The sequence below is a fragment of the Alosa sapidissima genome, chromosome 11 (assembly GCF_018492685.1).
Source record: "Alosa sapidissima isolate fAloSap1 chromosome 11, fAloSap1.pri, whole genome shotgun sequence".
In the NCBI taxonomy this organism is placed as follows: domain Eukaryota; kingdom Metazoa; phylum Chordata; class Actinopteri; order Clupeiformes; family Clupeidae; genus Alosa; species Alosa sapidissima.
The window spans coordinates 36563325-36583628 of NC_055967.1; the positions used below are offsets into that span (position 1 = coordinate 36563325).

General features: G+C 43.0%; 2 protein-coding genes across 2 annotated transcripts; one reads left to right on the forward strand and one right to left on the reverse strand.

Annotated features, from left to right (window-relative positions):
* Nucleotides 1–7653, forward strand: rlbp1b (retinaldehyde binding protein 1b). The gene is made up of 8 exons (XM_042110492.1): nucleotides 1–61; nucleotides 1302–1345; nucleotides 1993–2121; nucleotides 2460–2658; nucleotides 3082–3260; nucleotides 3422–3580; nucleotides 6299–6409; nucleotides 6860–7653. The coding sequence occupies exons 2-8, from the start codon at nucleotides 1334–1336 to the stop codon at nucleotides 6986–6988; spliced, it is 918 nt and encodes a 305-aa protein (XP_041966426.1). The 5' UTR covers nucleotides 1–61; nucleotides 1302–1333; the 3' UTR covers nucleotides 6989–7653.
* Nucleotides 7654–7962: 309 nt separating this feature from the next.
* Nucleotides 7963–17377, reverse strand: abhd2b (abhydrolase domain containing 2, acylglycerol lipase b). Its single transcript, XM_042110489.1, has 11 exons — nucleotides 17168–17377; nucleotides 16742–16813; nucleotides 16426–16652; nucleotides 16075–16250; nucleotides 15193–15360; nucleotides 14780–14963; nucleotides 14449–14541; nucleotides 13566–13667; nucleotides 12255–12324; nucleotides 11889–11973; nucleotides 7963–10116 (listed from the first exon to the last, which is right to left on the reverse strand). Exons 3-11 carry the CDS (start codon nucleotides 16635–16637, stop codon nucleotides 9899–9901), a joined length of 1308 nt encoding a protein of 435 aa, XP_041966423.1. The 5' UTR covers nucleotides 16638–16652; nucleotides 16742–16813; nucleotides 17168–17377; the 3' UTR covers nucleotides 7963–9898.
* Nucleotides 17378–20304: the final 2927 nt, after the last annotated feature.

Here is a 20304-nt window from a genome sequence, read left to right on the forward strand (position 1 = left end):
TCGCCTGCGTCGCTGTTCACAGGAACAGAGGACCAAGTGCAGCATCCCTGTCTAAACCCAGGTGAGTCGTTGGCCTATTTCTCTTTGGAAGATTTTGTACAGGTATTCGGAGGGGCAGATATATTTTCAATCAGAGAGTTTAAATATAATGGTCTTTTTTTCTATTCATGAGGGTGTGAATTGAATTGAGGTCAATGAATTTGAAATTTAAATTATGGGTGCTTTTAGCACTGTGTCTCTGGCAAAGGGCCTATTATAGGCCTATTTACACTAGACTGCAATTAGATAGTTTGGAATTTCTTTTTCGGTAATCAAAACTTCCTGGCATTATTAGTTGTCTGCTCAAACAAGGTGCTGTGCAAGTAGTACACTAAGTGAAACTAGAGATCCTTAGGTCAGGGATCATGTTAGTATGGCGCTGAGGTCAGGGATCATGTTAGTATGGCGCTGTGGTCAGGGATCATGTTAGTATGGCGCTGTGCTAAGTGTGGGATCATGTTAGTATGGCGCTGTGCTATGTGTGGGATCATGTTAGTATGGCGCTGTGCTATGTGTGGGATCATGTTAGTATGGCGCTGTGCTATGTGTGGGATCATGTTAGTATGGCGCTGTGCTATGTGTGGGATCATGTTAGTATGGCGCTGTGCTAAGTGTGGGATCATGTTAGTATGGCGCTGTGCTAAGTGTGGGATCATGTTAGTATGGCGCTGTGCTAAGTGTGGGATCATGTTAGTATGGCGCTGTGCTAAGTGTGGGATCATGTTAGTATGGCGCTGTGCTATGTGTGGGATCATGTTAGTATGGCGCTGTGCTAAGTGTGGGATCATGTTAGTATGGCGCTGTGGTCAGGGATCATGTTAGTATGGCGCTGTGCTATGTGTGGGATGATGCAAGAATGGGGATCAAGGCTGTGAAAACTGTGAAGAGAATACAAACCACAGCAGTCACATGTCTCAGCCTTTGGGGTTCAATCTTAATTTATCATCTGTGGTTGGATAATTGTTAAATCTTAATTTATCATCTGTGGTTGGATAAGTGTTAAATCTTAATTTATCATCTGTGGTTGGATAAGGCTTTTAAATCCCACTGACCTGTAAGTGTTTAGGTTGTATAGATGATAGTTTTACAGTATATTTTTCATTGGAGATGCATTGGATTCATCAAGGGAGAAATTGTTCCTTCACAAGGAGCGCTCAAAGCCTCTCCCAGGGGAATAAGTCGAATGAAAGTTGGTCGAGAGCAACAGACACCACGCTGTCCTCATGTGTTTAAAGCATTTCAACTGCCTCCTCCATTCACAGTGAAGTCAACAGTGTTCGGAGGATCTGAAGACATGGCTGTTGTTGTGAGTAAATCCATATCTATATAATCAGTCTAATGCCATTATGCAATGTAGTGGAGCATGATTGAAAATGTATTATGAGTGAGGGTAGAAATGATTGAATTCCAGGTCAATTCAGGTCCAAGTCAATTCCCTTTACTTGTTGACTTGCTTTATTTTTTATTTATATGTTTGCATTCAGTACATGAGTACAGTTAGTAAACGTATTTATGATTTACCTTATGTGGAGAAGGACTGATGTCTGATCCCCCTGTTGTTATGACATAGTAGATCATGTGATGGTCCCCACGCAATATCTGTACATTACCTTCCAACCCCCCCTTTCCCTCACGTGGACCAGGGATCTGAAGATATTCACAGAACACTTGACAGATCTTAAGAGAATGATACTGTTGTTAGCCACTAATCTCTGATCTCAGACAAAGGTTTACTAGGCTTTTCTGCATTCATGTGAGTCAGATTATGAAACCCTCACACTGGGTTCTATTGAGTCCCTGAGCTCATGGCCAGGAGTAAAGCTGCTAACAGTGAGTCTCGAGCGCTCTTGAGTCGTGAGAGGCTTTCGCTGTGTTATGATTGTGTGCCCCCCCCCCCCCCCCCCCCAACCTCCCCCTTCACACACACACACACACATGTTTTCTCCCATCCAGAGTGGAACGTATCGTGTGGTGTCCGAGGAGGAGCAGGCCCTGCGTGCTAAACTTGAGCACCTGACGGTCAAGGACCATGGACCCGTATTCGGGTCCTGTGCCAAGCTGCCTGACCACACCATGCAAAAGGTGTGAGAGGATGGTTATCTGTCATCATAGTGATGTTTACGGTGTTTGGTTTGATTTATACCAGTCTTTATACCAGTTTTTCATGATCATAAAGCTTTTTTAAACATCTTACTTTGAACATGATTTATTATCCTCATAATTTATCTCAATAAATTTTTGTGTTTAGATTCTTTTGTTCTTTCTAAGTAGCAATCAAGCCTACACTATGACTTATTATGGCAGATTGCAGTTTTACACAGGTTACACAGGAACAGGTTCACTCTAATGTTGTCCTGTGCAGATTGCAGTTTTACACAGTGGCATTCAGAACAGGTTCACTCTAATGTTGTCCTGTACAGGCTAAAGATGAGCTGAACGAGACGGATGAGAAGAGGGTGTCTGCAGTAAAGGAGCTGAGGGGCATCATTAAGGACAAGGGGGGGGAGGACCTGGGCAAGGGAGTGCTGGACACCTTTGGGGATAAGCCTGACGGCGTCCTGCTCAGGTTCATCCGTGCCAGGAAATATGAAGTGAACAGAGCCTATGAACTCATGAAGGGTGAGACACCACACACACACACACACACACACACACACACACACACCATCCCAATACCCATGCACACAGACACCATCCCAAAGCTCCTGTAGCCCTGGACGTCATGCACACAGACACCAGTGAATATAGTAGGCTAGTCAATCTTAATACACAGACATCATCACTGTTTTATTGTAGATTTGGACATCATGCATATCAAAAACATAGTCATTCTCAGTCCATTTCAGCTGAATTAGAGCCGAAGGTCATCCAATACACATACACATAAACACAGTTCTACATCTAGTTATTGTATTAACAGTGTTTTTATAATACTGGTAGATAGTGATGTTGCTCTGTTTTTATAATACTGGTAGATAGTGACGTTGCTCTGTTTTTATAATACTGGTAGATTGTGATGTTGCTCTGCTTTCGTGCGGGCAGGTTATGTGCGCTTCAGGCGCGACTACCCCGAGCTGTTTGAGAACCTGACCCCTGAGGCGGTGCGGAGCACCATCGAGGCCGGCTACCCCGGCATCCTGTCCAGCAGGGACAAGTACGGACGCATCGTGCTGCTCTTCAACATCGAGAACTGGGACTATGAGGAGATCACCTTCGACGAGGTATGTGTCTGTCACACACTTACTGTATTTCTGACATCATCCATCTTGGATATCCATCCAGAAAACTGGAAATGTGAATCAGTGTGCTTGTGTCATTGTGTATCGTGTGTGTGTGTGTGTGTGTGTGTGTGTGTGTGTGTGTGTGTGTGTGCTCTCTCTAGATCCTGAGGGCCTACTGTGTGATCCTGGAGAAACTCCTGGAGAATGAGGAGACCCAGATCAACGGCTTCTGCATCATTGAAAACTTCAAGGGCTTCACCATGCAGCAGGCTTCAGGCATCAAACCTACTGAGCTGAAGAAAATGGTGGACATGCTACAGGTAACATTGTAAATACAATATGAGTGTATAACTAACATGCAGTGTTGTATTCAAGTCACTATGCCTCGAGTCCGAGTCCAGGTTCGAGTCCCCAGTGTTCAAGTCCGAGTCAAGTCCAAGTCATTAAAAAAAATTCCAAGTCAAGTCCGAGTCGAGTCCACTACTCATCCGAGTCAAGTCCGAGTCGAGTCACTATTGATCCACGTCGAGTCCGAGTCGAGTCCCTATTGATCAAGTCGAGTCCAAGTCCAGCACTAAAGTAAGCATAGCCTACATGTCGTTCCATTTTTTCTCATTGCAGATGAAATCCTTAAAAGCAAAACGGACAATCTTCTGTCTCCATGCAGGGGTGCCATCACTTGTGTGAAAGTAGTATTGCCAAATTTCTTGCCAAACCCAATGTGTTGTATTTATTATATCGGAGAGAATACCATACCATAGCCATACCATAGCCTATAGGCCTACTCATAATAAATGAGCAAGCCACATCCCAATCACACAGGCCATTAAGTCACATTATGCTGTTACTGACTGCTGACAATTGTACTCTGTAGGCAGTGTTGTAGAAGTTCATACTTCACAAGATGGATGTTGGAGTAGGTCTATTTTGTAAGAGGTAATGTGGATCATAAAAGGGCCTCCCTGGGCATTTTTTTTAATTCTGGCTGTTAAATAGACTACACAATTTTAGCGCAGTTTGGGAGGGACAGAAACAGAGCAGGGCCCGTCTTGGTAGCTTCTTTCTGACTCCCGTGACGTGAACACTGGCTACCTGCAACTGCATAATGTTATCACTTCACTGACACTATGGAGACATATTTCACGCCAACAATAGAGATGAAAACTAGCTTTCGGTCAACGGAGATGCAGATCATCTGCCTAATTAATTTCTTTGCGCAACAGGCCACATTCTACGTTCATTTCAGCGAGATGAGTGAAATAAATGTTTTTTAAGCTGCCATCGCCATAGGCTACTATTTGCAGGGATGGATTACTGCACGGGCATACCGGGCCCAGGCCCAGGGGCCCAAGGGGTCAGGGGGCCCTGAAGCCCAAGCCTTTGCATGGAATCATTGCCTCAATATCAACAAATCAGTATGTAGGCTATGAATCTGATTGAATTTAGTATTGGCCATCCCCAAAATGCACCAGAATACAGGAAATCACATCAAACAAATTAAAAATTTTCTGGGGGAGGACCCCCAAACCCCCCCCTTCCACATATACGACAATTAATGGGGGGCCCTTAATACATCTGGGCCCAGGAGCCTGAAAGTTCATAATCCGCCCATGACTATTTGCTACGATATTCATCTGTTAGAAATAGAACAAGTTGCTGTTTCCTTTTTTTTCGTGCAGTGGATTAGGCTATCAAATCGCTCGTTTGAACAGTAACAGTAATCCACTTCATTCGTGGTTTTAAATATAGTTGTTTCTGGCTTACCCACGAGAGGTTCAGTTTGTCAGTTTCACTTGCGCAGACACGTAGGCCTACACTGACACGCTACATGGACACTCTACTAGGCAATTTAATGTTATGCCTATATATGTTATGACACAAAAATGAAGAAGTATGCTATATCTTGATTGGGAAAACTTTTACTTTATTTTTCTTTCGATCCGATAATAGCCTGCTGCAAATGAACAGACAGAAGCACGGCAGGGAACGCCCCAAACAAATGAATGAATGGAACCTCGCTTCCAGCGTCAATCAGGAAAAACACTGTTCACCAAGTCACCATGATCAGCTATCCAGCAGCTGTGTGTGATGTTTAGCCTAGGTTGAGTGTAATCGTAGGTAATGTCATGTCATTCATGAGAACTAATATTGCCTGGCAATACTACATTGACATGGCGACGGCCATGTCTCCAGGCATTTTGGTGTTAAAGTTAACGTTAGTTTGCTTTGCATGTGAACATGACGTGACTTGCGATGTATGACATGAAGCAGTAGCCTAACATTCCCTTGCACTAAAATTAGCATTAGGCTTACACATAATTTAGATATTAAAATCATATAGCAAATTATAGCCTAATGACATACTACAATTATAGCCTTATGATATATTACCAAAAAAGTCGAGTCATTCAGTGCTCAAGTACAAGTCAAGTCACGAGTCTCTAAATTTAGCTAATGACTCGGACTCGAGTTCGAGTCTCGGACTCGAGTACTACAACACTGCTAACATGTGAGTGGAATGCATTTGTTTCAGCCCAATTATTTTGTTATTTTTTTAAAGGAACACCAGGCAACATTTTCGTGTTAATTACTCATCGTCGTAAGTTGGTATATGGTTAAATGACTCGTTACAGGGCGAATGAAGACTCTCTCGCCCACCCCTACTGCCTGTAGGAAGAATATCCCGCTTGCAAGTTCAGTGTATCCTACCCGCAAACCGAAGCAGGCAGGCTAACAAAACGCTAGAGATTGTTGCAAACGTGTGTATAATGGCAGAGCCGGCGAAGAAGCAGCGAAAACCCTTGACGGAAGATGCAAAGAAAAGGAAAAGAGCTTCAGACCGAGCAAGGGCTCGCACACGTATCGACATGTACAGACGCTAGGGGAGCTTTGTAGAGAAAAAGCACTCAGGCTTGCCTGGTGTCCCTTTAAGTGCACTTAATCTGTATAAGCACAATTGTCTGTCTTTATTCCATAAACTGTTCCCATTCTTAGCAAGACTGTGTTGTGGGGATGTGAAATGTGCTGTTGTTTGGCAGGACTCCTTCCCAGCCCGTTTTAAGGCCGTGCACTTCATCCACCAGCCCTGGTACTTCACCACCACGTACAACGTGGTCAAGCCCCTGATGAAGGGCAAGCTGCTGGAGCGAGTAAGTCTGACCGTCCAATGAGAACAGTGCAACACATGCATACTGGCCGTCCAATGAGAACAGGGCAACACATGTATACTGTCCGTCCAATGAGAAGTGCAACACATGCATAAACATCTGACCATCTGCACAACCACAGGAATGATTAACAAACTGCTCCCTCCCCACTTACAGTACCAGTTGATATGTGTCCAACAGTTACGGTTGACTGACCATGTGACCACCTAAACCACTTAGCAATGAAACAGCTTGATGAGGGGAAAAAACATGCAGAACCACCTAGCTGGAAAGACAGCGCAATTTAATGATGAATCTAGGTGTGATGAAAGGAGATTATGGACTATTCTACCAGATTAAGAAGGGGCTGTGCTATTAATTTTCTAAAAAGCATATGGGCCCGTGTGCAAAATGTGAACCCTCCCTGACGGCTATCCCCTTTGTCTCCTGCAGGTGTTTGTCCACGGAGATGAGCTAGAAAACTATTACAAGGAATTTGACGCTGATATTCTGCCTTCTGAGTTTGACGGTAAAGGTAACAAGTATGACGGCAAGGCAATAGCAGCAAAGCTGTTCGACTGAACATGACCAATGGGACCACACACACACACACACACCCCAGGGGAGAAATGTAATAATGTTATTCCTTTCAACAAAATTGTAGGTTAATGTGAACAGTGTAAAATACATCCATGCCTGAGAGAAAGCTTTGACCAACTAACACACGAATGGAAGCCGCACGAGAGAAAGCTTTGACCAACTAACACACGAATGGAAGCCGCACGAGAGAAAGCTTTGACCAACCAACACACTCCTTCTATTCAGCGGAAGCCACTTAGGGCCTTAAACATCCACTGTTGTTATTCACTAGCTGGTCAACTGCTGAGATACAGAGCTCAAAGCACATCTGGAACCTGACTGCCATTGGGTCTAGTGGGTTTGCTGTGGACCATTTTTATTAATAAACCAATAATAATAATTTGATTATCCATAACTTATTAATAATACAATAATAATAATTTGATTATCCATAACTTTACAAAAGAACTGAGAAATACGCCTTTCCCAATGACGCTCCTGTTTGCTAAGTGGTTTTCTCGTTCTAAAACAGTATCAGTCATGCCCCTGATGTGAATTGCACCCCAATAGTACAGTCAAGGTTCCAAAACCTTTTGTCCAGACAGTGATGTCCTGGAGACCAAGTGTCTATTATTTTGTTTTGTTTTTATTTGACTCCAATGGAAAATGTGTGTCAGTAGCCTCAGCACAAGTGTGTACAATAAACTGTATATAAAGAGGACTGCCTACTTCATTGTCTAAAAAGCTAAATAGAAGTGAATGGACTTGGTGCAAAAGCAGAACATAGATTAAAATTGATTTGTGGTGTACCTATAGCAAAACTGGAGTAAATGTCATCATATCATTTAGATTTAAATTGAATTTTGGATGTAAAGAAGCACCAACTATACCACATATTCTAAGCTGCTGAGATCTAAAAACATGTTTCTAAAATGAAATATATTTGTTGTAAACTGATGTAAAAGGGACAAAAAAAGTTTATACAAGAAAATAATTTATTGAAGAACAGTTTTATCTTCCAATCATGGCATAATACATACACACCACTTTCTTCATAATTTCTTAGCTATGGGGGTTAACATCATCAAGACAAGATAAAACATGACTTTATGCAAAAACATGAGATAAGGCTCAATAATGGCAATTATACCAAGAATAAAGACCTTTTCTGTAATGCATTCTAGTTGGTCACTGACACTGAATACCCACTGGAACAATACACCAATGACATAATGCAAATTTGATTCTGTTGTTGCCAAGCTACTGGTCCATTTATTTCCTGGCAAGTTGTTTTGTAACACAATGCTCAAAGGATTCCCCCCCCCCCCCCCCCCCAACACATAAGACACAAACCGAAGTCAGATAAACCAAGGTCCTTCCAATATATTTATCCCCAAACAGCCAAAAGACAGGTAATGGTCCATGTTCTACTGAAGACCATAATATGCTCCCTGTTGGGTATTGAGTTTCAACACAAAAGCCAGCTGAAGGTCATGACACCAATGCACTTGTGTGCTGGTTGTTCCTCATAGACTTCCCTCGGTTTTCCAATGTTGCTCACTAGGCTTCTCCCTTTACAAATAAAATGACACTGGCTCCCATAAAGAGCACTTACATACACACCAGGAAATCCCAACACGCAGGAACCTAAAGTGAATCAGTGAAATCAACAATCAAATGAAAATATTGAAATATCAATCTAAAACTGACTCCCTAAAAGAGGTTTTTTTTTGTCTGAGCATATGCACAGATAAAGTGCCCACTCTCACATACAGTACTAGAAACTACTCTGGAGAACAAAATCTGCCACATAATTTTACAGATGTGCATCGCACCTGCATGAACTCAGTGGACAAATACCCATGCTCAAATACCCATACTCAAATCTGAATGGTAGAGAGGGACACAGCGATGTCCTGCACAATGGCAAGAAAAAAACCCCATCCATTTTGGGTTACTCTTCCTACATTAGTAAGTGTAACATTCACTTTAAAAATGTCAAAGTAGAATCATAAGGTACATGCTCCTCACTGTCCATTAGTGCAATCAACTTAGTGAACTGGGATTAAATTCTAGAGCCAAGACTAAGAGCATTTGGTCTGACTGCAGTGAACCACCAGGTGGAGCCTCTGTCTCACAGAACAGCCGGTTGAGGCCTGGTGCACAGGACAGCAGGACAGCCGGTTGAGGCCTGGTGCACAGGACAGGAGGCGATAAGGCAACTTTAGGGTTCACAGGAGGACAAGTCACGCACGAGTGTAAAAGACAGGCATCTCTACTAACGCCATACGGTTTGGACTAAAGTTTCAGTTGTTTGGAGTACTAAAGGCAGGTGTAGCTGAAGTATGGTGATGTTCTTTAAAATTCAATAGTGGACGAACCATTTAAATCAAGGTTTAGTGACTTATGTTACTACTGTGAAGTGTAACATAGTTTTCTTGTAAGACAGGACACAAAGGTCTCACATTGAAACAAAAACCAAAATGAAAAAAATGAAGTGGCTACAAGCATTCTTACCAAAGGCTATTCGATAGGAAATAAAACAGCTGAAGAGAAAAAAAGCAGTTTTTCAAATAATGTAAGAATGTAAATGACAAACACTTTGTAGCAAGTCTGTCCCCTCTGGGTGTCTACAGGATCCTTGGTTGATAAAAACATGAACAGCTTGTGGGTCTCTCCATTCATGAGTGCTCTGCGTAGCGACCACACTGGCACAGGCCAAGCAATGTCATTCCTCCAGGTATCCCACCGGCCCCGTGGACATGGAGACCAAGCTGAAAGTAAACTGCTATGTGCGAGGACGACCTCCTTTGTAGTGACTCAGCAGAGAGCAGCACTGTGTTGTTTAAGGTGGATGGGCTGTCGGTAGAAGGACAACAGAAGTGTGTGTGTGGTGCAGGAGGGGTTTGGGAGCTAGGCCTCGCCTTTGCCCTCTGTGTCCTGGTGCGTGGCCGCTGGGCAGCTCGCCTGGCAGGCAGGCCGTTTCCTCTCCCACTGGCAGATGGCGTTGGCGTAGCTCATGATCACCTTGTCCATCCAGGTGAGGGGCTGGGGGAAGAGGGCCGCCCCCTCGAAGAAGCCCAGGTGGCCCCCGTGGAGCGTCAGGGCGAAGATCACGTTGGACTTCTTTTCTGTGGGGAGCACAGTGAGAGGAAGAATTCAGTGAACAACCACGCTCACATCGGACAATCGTCATAATCAATTAACCAGTCAGAAGGCAAAACAGATTACTATTATCGCTCAAAGGCTTTCAATAAGCTGCCTCTTACCAAGTCAGATCCGATGGATGCATTTGAAACTGCATGCCCTGAGCTACTCTTAGTGTGGACTGCTTCCTTCATTCAAACATTGTTTATTAAACTGCATTTAGGAGCCAGTCAAATGAAACCCAGCACATGAATACAAAACTCAGCAGCAGGATCGAGGAACACGGTTTGATTTCAGGTCACAGCCTTGCATTTCCTCACGGCCATCGCCCTTTCTCTTTCGGACACCCTAAACCTCCCGAACCTCTCGGCCTCTTGTCCCTCTCATCTCCGAGGCCTGGCCGATCAGTAGCCAGCAAATCGAGAGGCCAGCTGACCCGGACACGCGACACTGCGGTGAGTCTGTCAGCAACGCAGGACGCTGTCCGTCCGTGCAGCCCCGGCGGCTACTCTAAGTCAGGATTCCGGAATGACCGCCCTAGCCTCGCTAGCCAAACCATGACCAGGCTTACGCAGCTCTCTGCCATCATCATCATCATCATCACGGCAGGTTCTGCCTGGCTTGGGAAAGTAGGTTAGTAGGGAAGCAGCGTCTGGCTGATGGCTAATTCCCAGCCCCAGATGGAGCCTCTACCCACGCTGTGCTGCAAGAGCAGAGCTTAACTGGGGGGGGGGGGCAGTCTCTCTGAGCTGAACTGGACTGATCTGGGGGGGGGGGGGGTGCGGTCTCTCTGAGCGGAGTCCTTCCTCCTGACCCAGCCACGCCCCCTCCCTGCAGCAGACAGGGCAGATGGCCCTCCCTCGCGCCACGCCATCGTAAACACAAACAACAAACAGCCACCGCCACGGAACTGCTCTGTTACTACTCCGCTTCCACGTCCCACCTGTGTGCGACCAGGACAGACCTCCGAGTGGGACCAGAGAGAGATGGCCGAAAGGTGGAGGCGGAATGCTAGAACAGGCTGACCCGTCCAAGACCATGGCTGAGCAGGAAGCAGAGCCAAGACCTCCTATAAATAGATCCCCCAGGGGAGGGATCGCATGGCCCTGAAAAATTCAGCACGGAGAGAGAGAGAGAGAGAGAGAGAGAGAGAGAGAGAGAGAGAGAGAGAGAGAGAGAGAGAGAGAGAGAGAGAGAGAGAGAGAGAGAGAGAGAGAGAGAGAGAGAGAGAGAGAGAGAGAGAGAGAGAGAGAGAGCGAGCTTAGGCCATTAACACGACGAGGGCATGCGTGTGACTGTGCATGCTAGAGACAGATGCCTGAATGAGATGTGGCCACACAACGGTGTCAATATGCTCAGCCGTTAAAGCTCCTCCACTCGAAGCGCTAATGCAGCACAGGCGCTGCTGCTCTCACAAGCCAGCTGGATGAACTGGAGCCCAGCAGAAGCACGCACGCACGCACACACACACACACACACACACACACACACACACACAGAACATTTTTCTTAACAAGTACTAACAAATCTGACTGTAGATGTGAAAGTAAGTAGCAGAAATCAACAAGGAAATGATCAAGTTGGAACTGAGCCAATGAGACCTGCAACTGTCACATCATTGCGGAACATCCATAGTAGTTTATATATGGTTATGGTTATGGATTTGGCAGACGCCTTTGTCCAAAGCGAATATGAATATATATATATATAAATGGATAACATGAGAAATCAAGGACTCAATAAAGGCAGAACACACCTGCAAGTGCACGTGGTATCGTTAATAGAGACTGATGGACAAGCGGATCGTCTGATGAGTTGACCAGGAGGAGTGGGACATTGACCTGTTACAAAATGTCAGCATGATGATTATATTTGTCACTGATTCATGCATATTTTTATGCTAAATACAACTTAGCTTTAATATTCCCTGCAATGCTGAAACGTGCATTATGCACTGGAAGTGAGAATGCGTACATTATGGACATAGTGCACTGGACGGGAGAATACGTACATTATGGATATAGTGCACTGGACGGGAGAATACGTACATTATGTATACAGTGCACTGGACGGGAGAATGTGTACATTATGGATATAGTGCACTGGACAGGAGAATACGTACATTATGGATATAGTGCACACAGCTCTCCTTCTCATAGTAGTCTTTTAAGGAGTCGTGTCCATGGAACTTCCTGGAAAATGGAAACACAGAGGATGATGTCACAATAAGCTTTTCAGATAGATGTTGTCGTACCCCTCACATAGCAGCTGCCTAAAGGAAAATCTCTTGTGTCTCACAAGAAATAAACAGAAGAACTAAGGAGCAATAACAATAGATTGAGAAGAAAAACAGACTTTTGAGATCTTCAGTTGAACTTGGGCTGATACCAGAGGAGGGCTATTTCTCATCTGCGACCTTAAGATCAACATTAAGATATCAACATACCCTTTAAGATATCAACATACCTTTTAAGATATCAACATACCCTTTTTAAGATATCAACATACCCTTTAAGATATCAACACACCCTTTAAGATATCAACACACCCTTTAAGATATCAACATACCCTTTAAGATATCAACATACCCTTTAAGATATCAACACACCCTTTAAGATATCAACACACCCTTTAAGATATCAACATACTGTACCCTTTTTTCCTTCTCCATCTATTCTTAATGCTCTTTAAGGGACTAAGCTCTTTTGGGACAAACAGGTACAGCTCAATTCGAATGTTGCTTTCGTATGGGTTCGTGTGGGTTCCTATGGGTTCGTGTGGGTTCGTATGGGTTCGTATGGGTGGGTCTACATTCAGTCTGGTCCGGTTCTGGGTCCAGACCAGAGCCAGTGGCTGCCATGGCAATGCCACGGAGTTCCTACGGCCTTCAGATAGGTCATATTGGATATTTGAGTGTCATTACATAATAGCTTTGCATGTCAACAGCACAAATCAAATGTAGATGTCAATAATTCATATTGAAAGACTCCTTTCCTAGAAGTCAGTTGACGTTATTGTAAAAATGCCCCGTACAGCACCATGGTGCAAATCGAGATACTCATATAGTCTCATATATTTCTTTCACATTGTTTCTAAATTGAACAGTTAAATATTTTCCTCAATATAATTTATCAATTGATTAGGGCTTTCATTTAAAACTCATCATATATGCCTGAATCAGACATGGTTTTTTGAATAGTGAATAGTGAACAGTGAATATACTCATTACCAAATAGGTTAGTGATAGGCCCCTATGCTGTAAAGGCCACAGTAGTTAGTTGTTTAGAGTTCTCATTCAGTACTTTTTACCTTCAATTCTGCGCATCCCTGACTACTAATGGTTTTACAAAACATCCTTCGGACAATCTTACAAGGCTAGATTCATTTCTACAGCAGTCAGTGCACACAGACTATGAGCAGTGCTAGGCTGTACCTCATGATGTTGTCGTCTATCTGCATGAGGGAGGTGGCTGTATAGAGGTGGCTCAGGTCTGCATCCTTCATTTTGCTTGAATTCATTCCAAAGAGGCTTCCCCTGAAAATGTGAAATCACATCAAGATGAAGCTAGATAATCTAAGCTTCCAGTTTTCAGTGATCTTTTATAAATGGCATGATAATTACACTACAACGACTATGTAGTTGCAATAGCTAGCTCTTTAAAATAAAGCAAAAATGTGAAAATTGTGAGCTCTACATCTCATCTGTAACAAAAAGGATTCTAAAAGGGGATACTGTATACAGTTACTAGAGCACATGTAGTAGTCAGCAAAATGGCGTTTTTAAACGGAAGTTCGTGAGGAGCGTTGCCATGCCTACAGCCTTATTCCTATCAGGTCACTTATTCCCAGCCTACCTGTCCATGCTGCTGCAACTGGTTTGCGCTCTCGCTTTCAACCCACCACCTCCCCTCTCGCCTCCCATCTTCTCAGGTAAGGAATAGCATAGGGGTGCACACGGATCCTGCTCGACTCCTGCCTTAGGTAAGGAATAGCATAGGGGTGCACACGGATCCTGCGCGACTCCATGACTCCTTGGCTAGTGATGTCGCCAAACACGCTTTTCGCTTGCTTGTCTTTTTCTTTTGCAAAATTTGGAACGTTAACTCATGAACAGCCTAGAAGTATTACATTGCAATGTAGAGCATGTAGCCAGAAGGCAAGGCCATCCCAAGTCAGATGCTACTGTGTGTGCTAAGCATGTAGCCACAAGGCTAGGCCATCCCAAGTCAGATGCTACTGTGTGTGCTAAGCATGTAGCCACAAGGCTAGGCCATCCCAAGTCAGATGCTACTGTGTGTGCTGAGGCCTTTCTGCACCTGTGTGATAAGATGATCTTTTTCATGTTGTCTGCCATGAGGAAGTTGTAGAGCCTCCTGCACTGGTCCCACTGTAGGAAGGTATCCTGGGCCCTGCACAGAGCACACAAGTGCATTCAGCAGGACTGCGACGGTACACGCCACAGAGCACACAAGTGCATTCAGCAGGACTGCGACGGTACACGCCACAGAGCACACAAGTGCATTCAGCAGGACAAGTGCATTCAGCAGGACTGCGACGGTACACGCCACAGAGCACACAAGTGCATTCAGCAGGACTGCGACGGTACACGCCACATTCATGTCAAACCAGATGTTAGCACTTGCTCACCTTAGGGCACTATAGCCCTGGCAGACACTGACACAGCACAGCACCCTCTCCTGATTGGTCCGGTTCTCTCCAAGAAACTTGCAGACAATGTTCCCTCCCAGGCTGAAGCCGACCACAATGAACTGCGTCTGGGGGAAAGCCTTCTTCATGTAGCCCAGCATTGCAGCAAACTCCCATGTGCAGCCTGTGAAGCGCATTTCAAAAGTAATGTGACAGACTTCTATATTACTTCTATACTTTATTTTCATAGTTTGTTAGGTGACATCTCATCTTCCAAATGCCTTGAAACATTTAATTTAATTTATTTGAATGACCAAATTTGAGTTAGCACTGAATGACCAACTAATCTTTTCATCATGTGTGTAATTGTAAAATGTCCAGGTTCGGTGAGATCCCTGAAGTGTGTCCCTTACCATATGTAAACATGCGGGGTGAGGTAAGCTCAATGTTTGGCAGCGCTCCCAGGTGATTCAGGACGGCACATCTGTATCCTTGGCTCTGGGAGTAACCGACAAAGGTGCGGATGTAGTGCTTCTCACTGTGGTTGCCAATCCCTGGGCATATCACCATGGTAATGTCGTCTGTACACAAAGTTGATTTCACAATGAAGCTGGAATTTTAGAGTTTTTTTGGAATTTTGGGATTTTTTTTTATTGAATAAATCATGTAATTGTCATGTAATTTCTGGAATATCATGGAATTTTGGAAAGTCTATTCCAGACACGGAAAGTCAGGGAATTTTATTTTTGGAATATCAGGAAATTTTGTTGTAGCAGTGTAAAATGTACTTGCCAAAATACATTAATACAAATATATTTCCAAGCAGAATTGGTGTATATCTGGTTATTAGCTTTACTGCTTGTTTGAGTAGCCCAAATTTGTTTATTCAATGGCCATTTATTCATTTTCTGCTCTAAAAAAGTAAAAAAAATCTTGAATGTCATGCAGCTGCTCTGAAATCATAGGTAAGTATATTGTACTATTCATTATAACAAGTAATAGAAATTCAGGTTTATTGTCAAGGAAAGTCAGGGAAACTTAGACCGGGAAACCAGGAAATCCGGGAAACCGGAAAATGGCACCACATAGTCCCAATGGACACATGGAATGAACAACATAAACAACACCAAGACAAACATCTGTATTGATAATGCTTGAAAGCAATCCACTAAAATACATTTAGACTGAAATTGACTTATTAATAGTTGTTGTAGTTTAATATCCAAATAAATATGGACACAGTATTACTAAAAGCAATTCATACAAAAAGGCTGACAATGCCACTAGGCACTTACCCCCTGTAATATGGTCAGATAAAGGCTCAAAGAGATCAAAGGTGGCTGTCGCTCCATCTTGCATGGGAAGGTATTTCCGAAGCCCATTCGGATGTGGGGAGCCAACGCGTCCCATCTTTCCATAAAGAGCCGTTTGGAAATGTCCACTTTTCCCCCATAGTAATGGTGGAATATAGCTGTAAAACACGTACAATACGGCAATTTAAATTAGCCATGACAGACCGACTGCTTGAGGTTGCTGCTTGAGGTTTCTCTCATGCAGAAAAATGTATCTGTCTAAAATTGTCTTAGTTTTGTCTTAGTTAAGTATCACTTGTGTGGAAGTCTTTCAGCATCTGTCAGCAGACTCACTCTTTGGTAAGGATAGGGCAGGACTTTAGGATGTAGAGGTTGAGAGGTGTGTCTTGGAAGGTGATATCAGGTGGTGCGGTGGGACTTTTCAGATTCAAGTACCGCACAATGACATACAACACTGTTGCCACAGCTGCCAACTTCATGCCATCAAACATGGCTGGCATCTCGGGTGCCATGGTGTAAGCATCTCCTTCGTTGTGTGAACTCATAATGCCAGATGATCCCTGGGAAATGCGAATGGAGATTATAACATTTTATGTGTCTACTCCGTGATAAGTGATATAAAGGGAATCGAAGGAATAAGATGTCCCACCTGACGCCTCTTATATTGCCAATGAAAGTCTTGGTCACTGCCTCCAGGCGGCCTCAATAGCCTACCAAGTCACTAATGGAATCATTAAGCACAGTTACAGCTGGCAAGCTTGTTTGTCGTCATAGCACAGTTTACCATTGTCAATGCACTAAACACACCGCTGTCTCGCTATCCGGCAAAATATTCTTTGGACGCCGCTATTTATGGATTTCCGGCTTCCATTGAACACATGTAAACAAAACGTCAATTATGTGCTCAAACTAACGCCGCTGACTTATGAAAACAGGCTAGGTGATTTAATATCTGTAAACGTATCACTGTAAATGGTTTAGTAATGGACTACAGTTGAGTATGCTAACTGGTTTTAACCGCTAAAATCTGACATTTTGGCATCAACGCAACAGCATCATCATCAGTGGCACCTACATTGTGCAGTAAATGAAACTTGCGTGCGTCGTATCCACATATCATGTCATACCACAAGACGCAGTCGAAAATATCCTCGCGAATTACATCCATGTCAATAAAACGGTTTTCAGTTTATCAGTCACATAGCATCCACTCCGTAGCCTAACTCACCACGCACAAAACAAACACTGACGACTGAGCTCTTCCATTTGAGGACAGCTCATTTGCATATGGCTCTAGCATTGGGCGAGAGCCACTTTTGCGTCACGCGAGACACATAAACACAGCAGCTGGTTGTGGGTGCCTTAGTTAGGGCTAGTCCACACGTACGAAACCGAACTTTTTTTCCTCCGTCTTCCCTGAAACCGCCTTAGTGGGTGCCTTAGTGTTGCAGGGTCTAGAAGACAGACGCTGTCGGACATAACAGGCCTACCCTCGGTTGAAACAGCGCATCACAGGCTGCTGTCCTACATAGCTCTAGCGTACATGGATGGCCATACACGTGTGTCGCAGGCTAAATGTCAGGCAATTTCATGTTATCTTGTCTTAACTTACGCACCCATAGGCTTAGTGCATAAGCTAGGACAATTACCCTCCTTGTCAGCTATGGGCTTAGATGACATGAATGATTCAAGACTTGTCAACCATTTAAAAAAAAAAAAATCGGAAGCATTATGTACGTGCGTTTCTAATTATATTTGAAATCATAGCAGACATTACCCAACAGAAATCATGCATGCTGACCCTGAAATTAAATTATTTCCAACACAAATACTGTAAATAAGATTTTATGACAATATGGTAGGCCTATTTCCGGTTGTTGTGGGAAAGTCATAACATTCTAGGGGATGGTTGAGTGCTGTTGATGGCTATTGCAAGAAGATGTTGGTCTGGGACAATGTAATTCATTGTAATGTATTGACATATGTAAGTCACTTAGGATACAGTGTCTGCTAAATAAATACATGTAAATGTGCACATTGGTGCTAAATAAATACATGTAAATGTACACAAATCCCCCACCCCCACCGTCTGGATAGCCAATAGCATCCCACAGGCCCCTGATTACACAAGAAAATTAACATAGAGAACCACAATAGGCCATTAGCTACTTAAACAGTTATCTCCATAAAATAGGCTATTATATTGTGGTCCAGCACACATTCTATTAGGATTTACACAGATTGTAGTTATTGTACATTTGTGTATCCACTGAAAATGGTTGATATTAATGCCATTTTACACAGTAAACATAGTTTATAGTAGACAACAGAGAATTGGGACCAATACAGTGCCCATTAAAACTAATTTACTGTGAATTATAACCACTAAAACAATTTATTTTATTTTTGCATGCAAATATTTTCTTCTTTTCTTATTCCAATATTGACCATTGGGAGGAGCTATTCACCTAAAAACAGTGCTGCACTAACATCAAGTTCCCTTTAAAAAAACAGTTCTGCACTAACATCCAGTTCCCTTTAAAAAACAGTTCTGCACTAACATCAAGTTCCCTTTAAAAAAACAGTTCTGCACTAACATCCAGTTCCCTTTAAAAAACAGTTCTGCACTAACATCAAGTTCCCTTTAAAAAACAGTTCTGCACTAACGTCAAGTTATCTTTAAAAAACAGTTCTGCACTAACATCAAGTTCCATTTTTCTCCACTTATCCACCTTTCATTCTGCTATCTCAGGTTGTCAACTTGTCAAATAAATAAATAAATGAACAGTCTATGTTGACTTGGAACTCTTTATTATAAAGCTATTTGTATAGGCCTATAGACTAAGATAGGTCATTCATATATTTTTTAATGACTAAAACAGTGATATTTTTGCATTATCCAAATTCAAATCCATATCCAAATCACTGGACATCAAATAAATCTGTGATGAATTCCAGCTAAATATTTATCACAGATTTATTATAAAGGTTTGTAGTAGAAAGTAGAAAGCAGGCCTATCAGCATGCACAAAGACAGTGATATCGAGAACTAAGGACAAGTGTTTGGTCCTAATAACTTATTTGATGTAGAGCGATCTAATCATATATGAATGGCGGCCGCAGTCCGTGATCTCACCGTTCTACTAATGTGCATTACAGGATGAACGCCGAAACGCTCTGCAGAGAGGAAAACTATGACTCACTTCAACCTCAATCAATTTATCCAAGACAAAGTATGCAAAGAAAATGAAGGGCACTTGGAGACAAGCCCTCTTAAAAGCACTTAGCCTGCAAGGCAGAACACTGATGTATTCGTCTGAAGCGCCACATTCACTGTCACTCTATAGCCTATTCTCTAATCAACACAGAGGGTCTTAAATTAATGAATGGGTTGAGCACAAGCAATAGCTATTGATTGTTTCTTTAGTAAGGAGTGTTGACATATCTGGCAGTTTTTGGTTTAATTAAACTCAGATGGTTGTTCATGAGATAGAAATAACAAATATGGTTAATTAGATTTGGGCAGGGGATTGGTCACGGTTTAAGCTCATGATCACTCCTACAGATGTTTCTTATTAGAGTACATCAAAGGGATGTGTGTGAGAAAACACACCCATGCATCTGATCAGCTGTGCTGCAATAATAAATAAATCAATACATTATGTTATGGTTGATCAGTGCTCGACATCTGCCTTCAAGGACCAGTCTTCTGCTTTGAAACAAACAAAAGCATCAAAGGAAGAGGGATTCTTAAGCAACACCCACACACTGAATCAACATATAAACTTGGTCTGAGATCAAAGATGGATCCTGACTCAAGTCCACCCACCATCATGATCTCAATCAGCATCGGCCCTCAGCAGTAGCCTACACCATATTTCGAAAAAGATCCATTATGTTATAGCTATATATAATGCCTATACCCACCTCTCTATGCTATAGCTATCACTATCACTGGTGCCTAATGCCTACCCACCTCTCTCTGCTATAGCTATCACTGCATATTACTAGTGTCTAATGCCTATACCCACCTCTCTCTAAATAAAGACACACACACACAGAGGTATGAGAGAAAGAGTGACAGAACAAGATATAAATGTGTGAATGATGTATTTTTAAGAGATGCATGATAGGTATTGATACAACATCGGTATTGCCAGATAACAGCTTAAGTATTGTATTTTTAACAGGCAGATCTGAAACTTTCCAAAA